The following is a 7,500-nucleotide window of genomic DNA, read 5'->3' as shown; positions in this document are numbered from 1 at the left end:
TTATCCACACTGCATAAATGTGTTTGTTTGTTCACTATCTATCGAAAATTCCCCTGCACAGAGCGTTATAAAATAGCTGTTTGCTACGAAGAAATATCTTCCGTAGGCATAGATTTAAAATAAATATCCATGTGGAAAAATAACTCTTTCAATATTTTCTTCTTTTTTTGCAAAATGTAAATACAATATATGTGACAAGTTTACATTGTACATTGTGAATACACAACTACTTGCTATGTGACGTGTTAATATGATGATATACTATAATTACACAGCTATTTATGCAGGTCAACGCATAGATGTATAATAGTGTAATGTGACAACAGTGACCTTTACATTGATGTTCATTACTCTTAAACTAATAGACAAAAATGTGCATATTCTCATAGAACATCTGAACACATAGCATTCATCTGCATTCTCAGAACATAGAACAGTCTCCACATTTACAAAGAAATCCCTTGTGACCTGAATTTATATTCGGTTCATTGTGGGATTCACATTATAATCTCTTTTATATTGGATAGACTAAGAAAAGTAGTTTGAAAAAATGATAATATTACAGCTAAAGTTAATTACCCCGCCCCTCAAAAAGCTAGCAAATAAAAATAAATGGATTATAAAGCCATTTACTGTAAAGTTCCTTCTATTATGTCATTTATAGGAGACGTTTAGGCTAATACTGTTTGGTCTCTCAAAAAAATATTCAAGATTAGACATAGAACAGTATTGCATTGGCAATACAGGATCATTACCTGTATTTAATTATCATCATTAACCATAGGCATTACTTGAAACGTAGGTGAACGCAAAGTGGAAACGATGTACTTTTATTTGCTTTTAGAAAAACTGATTCACTGTAGTCATTCTCTCGCATGCATTTAAGACCCTTAGGCTCTTTCATTCTCTGGTCCTCTCTCCCTTTCAAACATCTCAGTAAGAATACTGAATATATTTTTTTTCCTTGTAAATAAAAAAAATGTCACACGTCTGCACTCAACCGTCACAAAAGAATCATGACCATACCAGTACTTGCCATGAACTAATTCTGGCTTCCACATTTACCACAGCTCATATGCAACTTCTTTTTCTAGATGTATTATATCTTGGTCGAATTTGCATTTCTTATCAAAAAGGACCCAAAATCCGGCTAATCATAGCCTAATTATGATGACTAATTATGGCCTAGATGAGTACGGCGTCGTTCCTCTCTCCTTTTGTTGTCTCCATCGCCTCTTCCTCTTCCTAAATCCTCTTCCTCGCTTTCCTTGATGGCACATGCTTTGATTCAGCCTTCGTGACTGCGCCTCCTTAGGCCTCATTGAGCCTCATCTGCTCGGGGTCGCCCGGCTTAGGTTTGGGCCTCACCCACGGCTGCTCCTCGCCCGACCCGAAGATGGAGAAGAACACAGCCTCCAGCCCGAAGATGCCGAGCGTGATGAAGAAGATGATCCGCCAAGCCTCCACGGTTTGCTGCAAGAGAGGGCGTGCGTTCGGTCAGAGGGAAGTGTCGGGTTAGGGAAGCACGTGTTCTGAATGAAGGGGGTTTAATGATCGTTCTTGAATGAAAAGGTGGGGTGTTGTCGTAGTATATATACCTACATTTAAGGGGTTCAACGCGAATGGTTTTTTGTTTTTTTTTTAGTGTGTGTGTGTGTGTGTGTGTGTGTGTGTGTGTGTGTGTGTGTGTGTGTGTGTGTGTGTGTGTGTGTGTGTGTGTGTGTGTGTGTGTGTGTGTGTGTGTGTGTGTGTGTGTGTTGTGTGTGCGTGTGTGTGTGTGTGTGTGTGTGTGTGTGTGTGTGTGTGTGTGTGTGTGCGTGTGTGTGCGTTGCGTGTGCGTGTGCGTGTGCGTGTGCGTGTGCGTGTGCGTGTGCGTGTGCGTGTGCGTGTGCGTGTGCGTGTGCGTGTGTATACTTATAGAAAGAAATTTATAATTTTCTATCATTCTGCTAAGCTACCCCATTCATTTTCAGTTTTCTTTGATGAACTTCCGTTTTCTTTCATCATGCAAGAAGCCGGTAGACTTCAGTAGATACTTCGTAGTCTTTTTGTCTGGAGACATTTTCACTTTTACCTACCATCTCGTCATAAGTAAACAACGGAACACGTATGAAAATAACTTACGTTGCCATGAGTCATGTATCCCACAAAGGATGGGACGACGATGCCAGGGACGGTGGCAAAGGTGTTCGTGATGCCCATGAGCGTCCCGGCAAAGGGCGGGGCGATGTCAATGTGGTTGGAGAGGAAGCCGGAGTACATCCCGCCGATGAACATGGTACCCAGGGTGAGCAGAGCCACTGCCAGATCCGTGTTGCAGCCAACGTATGTCACGCCAATCAGACAGATAGCAGGCGGGATGGAGGCTGAAGGGGGTGGAGAAATGGTTGTAAGCAGTCTTATAAAGAGGCGTCTTTTGTTACTCTGACGTAAATTAATCACACACACGAACAGTCCAAGTGTTACTGAAGGCCCGCTGACAATCTGACGATAATCTTTTTAATTCCAAATATATTGCCATCCGCATTTCCTTTGTGAATACCCACATTGTGGAAACGAGATATTTTTCATCTCTTACCACAAAACACCCCGTAATCTACCCCCCCCCCCCCCCCGAAAAAAAGCACTTACCAACGAACGTGGAGAACTTTCGAGCAAACGTTGTCGTGATGATATTCTTGCCTCGGAGCGCGTCTAGGACGTTAGCGTTGATCATGGTGAAGATCCACATGCACAGGAACGGTACAGCTGATAGCCCTGCGTTCTGTCAAGAGTAATAAGAGATCAGTGTACAAAGACCAGAAATGAAGATACTCTTCAAACTCTCGGTAACTAAAGGAAGGAAAATCGTTAATAATGGCACAAATAAAAACACTTTGATAAGACAACAAAGAGATTTCGATATATCAAAAAAGGTGAGTTTTGTCACCAACCAATCATCTATAACCAAAACATTAGAACAATGGCGTTAACTTACAGCCTTGATATCAAATTTGAGAATGTAGCGCATATACGTGGGCAGCTTGACGAGGAGCATGTACCAGCCCCAGTTGCTGCAAGTATGGGCAACGATGATGGCCCACACAGGCATTGAGGTCCACACGCTCGCCCACGGAATTGGTGGTTTCTGTAGAAGAAAAAAGGCTATACATTTGGAGAATACCCTTTTTGTTTAGTTTTGTTTGTGCTTGTATTTCCGAAAACCGTATAAAAGATAATTAAGTTGCAAGACTATGTATGTATGTGTGTGTCCGGATAAATATATGTAACTAAATCTCTATCCAAATCTGGACAGATTACCATGAAAATACACAGAAAAGTATTAACTAAATAGGTAAACACTGTGTAGGACATATAGACAATCAACCTTCCTTCTCGTCAGACATGGTATCATTCAACATGTAAACAAAACATAATAAGAGTGAAAACCACATACCTCACCCTTGGTATTAGTACCAATGGATTCCTCAATGAAGCGTCTTTCGGCCCGGGAGATCCTTGGGTGTTTGGCCGGAGAATCATAAACGAATACCAGCCATAGGATGTACCTGAAGAACGAGAGAGTAGATGAAGAAAAAAAAACATCTCAATCCAGATAGCAACCTATTTCCTCTATCTGCCTAACATTATCCCATACACTTGAGCATTAGCAGCCAACTTAATCCCAGGACTACTTATACCGATGAACGATGCTGACCTTAACAATACATTCAACACAATACAGTAGCTTACCACAAGATAGACAGTCCACCCTGAATGTAGAAGACGGATTCCCATCCGAGTTCTGAGGCAAGGAGGCCAGAGAATGGCATGCAAACGAGGGTGCCCAAAGTCATGCCTGGAATAACAAAATTCAGATATATGAAAGGGAATGGCGTATAAAAGGGTTCTGAATGTTAAGAGATCTTGAAATGGCCGAACAACGTCACGATTGTTTGCGTAAATCTCACCGGCATAAATGGTAGAAGCGATTTTGCTCCTCTCTTGAGGCGGTGCCCAGCTGGCGATCAGAACGTGCATGCCAGGAAGCGTTACGCCCTGGCCAGAAAGAATTAAAAGTCAGTTAGAATGGTAATGAACAAGTAGAGTCAGACGTATATGATTTTTTTTTTCTGAGCTTCGAGCTCTCTTCAGACATACCCACCCAGTACACTAAAGAGATTGTATCAAAGAACTAACTGCCCAAACAAGCGGTTACTCACCCCAGCAATGCCCATGACTATCCTTAGTGCAACCAAGACAATGTATGAGGCCTTGGAAGCGATGGGGCAGAGCAGGGCACACAGGGCATTCAGAAGAGCTCCGACGCCGAAAACGTGTTTTGCGCTGAATTTTTCGGCCACCCAACCGCCAGGGACCTGGGGGGAAAAATAACAAAAAACATGTCATCAAAATCTTTCAAAAAATGTGATGTGGATATGCATTACTGATGTGCACCCATGATTCAAAATATGTTATAAACTCTGTTTTATAGTGATAACAATAATAATAATGATGACAATAACAATTATGATAAAACGAGTAAAGATAATTCGAAAAAAAGTGTCATGCCTAACGCTTACTCATAAAAAAATGCACTTGCCACGAGAGTTCTGCAGAAATACTACAGAAATTCACATATAAATAACTCCTATATACTATAATATAGATAATGATGAAAGTGATATAAAAGCTATAGAAGGTATTCAGTTTAAAGGAATATATATTTAATGTTCTATTCATCTCTCTCTTTCTCTCTCTAATATATATATATATATATATATTTATATATATATATATATATATATATATATATATATATATATATATATATATATATATATATTTCTATCTCTCTCTCTCGAGAGAGAGGGAAATTAATACACCGAAAATATATATTATTATTATTATTCCCTTTCCCCTCATATCTTATTCTCAACTTACTCCTCCTCCTCTGTTTTCAGCACTATATTTTTTGTCACATGCCTTCCAATCATTCAGTACCAAGAAAAATAAAGAAAAATAAACCTGACTTCGAAGGACAATTAAGAAAGCCGTACAAGACAGCTGTCAGTGTCACGGCGATAAATTCGAGTAAACAAAATAGATTTTCCACAGAGGAATCTGTCAAGGGCAAGGTTTATGACATTGGCCCTGTGTGTTACGGACCTTGGCAATGGCAAAACTTAACTAAACTTTTCACACAAAAATATTTCTTTTCTCCTTTTTTCTTTGTTTGATCCGCATTCCTTTTTGCATCTCCAAGGGTTACTGTAACTACTGTTTCTATTATTGCCCTGAAAATATAAAAAAAATCATTGCCAATATCACTATCACTGTCACGATTGCAACAAACGTTACCACTGTCCTTATCGTTTTTTAATTGAAAAATCTGACAAAATCTTTAATTATGACTTTCCTTATTGTCTTTGATATCTAAGCAGCACAACCATCGGGCGACAAAGATTGCATTTAGCACCGCATGACAGATGGAAGGACCAGAGCTCAGTGAGAAGTAGGATTTTTTATTCACCAGTCGTCCGTTTCATTTCTCTCTCTCTCTCTCTCTCTCTCTCTCTCTCTCTCTCTCTCTCTCTCTCTCTCTCTCTCTCTCTCTCTCTCTCTCTCTCTCTCTCTCTCTCTCTCTCTCCTCCGTTCTTCCCCTCTCTCTCCTTCCCTCCTTTCCCACTCCCCCCTTTCCCCCGTTCCTCCTTTGCCCTTCCCTCCTTCACCCTGCTTCCTTCCCCCATTTCCCTCCTCCCTCCTTCCCCCTCCCTCCTTCCCCCCTCTCTCCTTCCCCTCCTCCCTCCTCCCTCCTCCCTCCTTCCTCCCCCCTCCCTCCTTCCTCCCCCCTAAGTCCCCCTCCTCCTTCCCCCTCCCACCTTCCTCCCTCCTTCCTCCCCTTCCCTCCCACCTTCCTCCTTCCCCCTCCATTACCTGAGTGAAAATGTAGCCGTAGAAGTAAGCGGCGAGAATCAGGCCTTGGATGTTGTCGTCCCAGGCGAAAGGGCCGTCCTGTGGGGGAAAAGAAAAAGGGTAGCCATTAGTTACTGACTATCTAAGAGGCAGAGTGATTGTGTTTTTTTCATATTCATTTAATTATCTTTTTGGTTATGTGACTATATTGTTTTTTAATTATTGGATTTATTTATTGATAATTATATAAGAAGAATGATTGTGTTATATATTTTTCTAATGATTTAATTATTCATTAGATTATCTAACTATCTTTATTCAATTATTCAACTATCTTTATTTAATTATTTAACTATCTTTATTTAACTATTCAATTAATTCATTAATAATTATCTAAGAAGGAGAATGATTGTGAAGTAAGGAATGCTGGTTGGTGTCTGTCTATGTCTGTCTGTCTGTTTCTGTGTGTGAGTGTGAGTGAGAGTGAGAGTGTGCGTGTGCGTGTGTGTGTTCGTGTGCGTATTTGTGTGCGTGTGAGTTCGTGTGCGTGTGAGTTCGCGTGCGTGTGTTTACATTTTGCAAGAATGCAAATACCGTGTACGTACTTATGTTTGTGCACATGTGCGTGTATGTGATGGGTACGTGTGTGTGGCCTCGCTTGGCATGCTGGTGATCATGTGCAATTGAAGCATGATAAGGAACTACCGCAATGTGGGTGTCACACTTATGGGTTGAAGTGGACGCAAGTTCGCCGGTTCTCGAACTCTCAATCTTGATGATGCTGACTGCTACTCGTTTGTTGTATAACTATAAATCTTTCTTTTTTTCTCTCTTTCTTTCTCTCTTTTTTCTCTTTTTTCTGTTTTTTTTTTCTTATCTTTCTCCTCTTCTCTCTCTTTTTTTTTTTTTTTTTCTTTTTTTTTTTTTTTTTTTTTTTGGGGGGGGGATTTCGTCAGCGTGTTTCTGTAGTCTTTCTTTTTTTCCTATTTCCTCTCCCTCTCCCTCTCCCTCTCCCTCTCCCTCCCTTTCTCATTCAAGCCCATGCAGATCAAATGCAGATTACGCAGGACGGCGCCAGATGCCAGCGCTTCCTCGCAGCAGCGCCGCCGCCAAGGTGATGCAGTGGACGAGCGGGTGACGGATGACAGCTGCGGCGTCCTCTGGCTGCCCTCCAGACCTTCGCCCTCCTACGGGTACCATAGGCCCTTCCCTCCTCCTCCTCCTCCTCCTCCCCCCTCAGCCCTCCCTCCCTTCCGCTCTCAGTACCCCGCCCTCCCTCCTTCCCCCCCTCCGTCCTCCGCCCTCCTCTCCGAGATGAGAAGGGAAAGCCTTGGAAGCGCACGTGCAAAGGGGTTACGACAAAGGAATTCAATAGTTGTTTTGGGGGGGATGGCCTTCGGCCCAGAACAGGAAGGAAAAGAAGTAAGGCAAATATGCGAAAGAAAATCGCTGCTCAGTGAGAAAGACAGAAGATGATAATAACGCGGATATATAACGTCCATAAACGAAACTTGAGAAAAGAACAAAAGTCACAGTGAGGCAATATCGTATGATGTTACAAGAAACCAACTGCAAACGGATCCAGACTGCAAATGAACCGACTCA

The 7,500-nt window shown here is 41.7% G+C and overlaps 1 protein-coding gene across 5 annotated transcripts in view; it reads right to left on the bottom strand.

The window, feature by feature from the left end:
• Window positions 1–1,249: 1,249 nt before the first annotated feature.
• MFS3 (major facilitator superfamily transporter 3) overlaps window positions 1,250–7,500 on the bottom strand; it is a 29,399-nt gene continuing 23,148 nt past the window's right edge. For all 5 annotated transcript variants that reach the window (XM_086536084.1, XM_086536080.1, XM_086536081.1 and 2 more), the window contains 9 exons: window positions 5,917–5,994; window positions 4,203–4,358; window positions 3,951–4,038; window positions 3,733–3,838; window positions 3,437–3,548; window positions 2,978–3,127; window positions 2,632–2,764; window positions 2,125–2,366; window positions 1,250–1,473 (listed from right to left, as the gene is read on the bottom strand). In XM_086536084.1, the coding sequence (XP_086392210.1) occupies window positions 1,312–1,473; window positions 2,125–2,366; window positions 2,632–2,764; window positions 2,978–3,127; window positions 3,437–3,548; window positions 3,733–3,838; window positions 3,951–4,038; window positions 4,203–4,358; window positions 5,917–5,994 (1,227 nt within the window). In that variant the 3' untranslated portion in view covers window positions 1,250–1,311. The remainder of the gene's footprint in view (window positions 1,474–2,124; window positions 2,367–2,631; window positions 2,765–2,977; window positions 3,128–3,436; window positions 3,549–3,732; window positions 3,839–3,950; window positions 4,039–4,202; window positions 4,359–5,916; window positions 5,995–7,500) is intronic.

Source organism: Penaeus japonicus, unplaced genomic scaffold (genome assembly GCF_977035675.1).
Source record: "Penaeus japonicus unplaced genomic scaffold, GWHDUDI00000001_assembly GWHDUDI00000004, whole genome shotgun sequence".
Lineage (NCBI taxonomy): Eukaryota > Metazoa > Arthropoda > Malacostraca > Decapoda > Penaeidae > Penaeus > Penaeus japonicus.
Note: the sequence above shows the minus strand (reverse complement) of the source record. Positions and strands in the feature narration are given on the sequence as shown.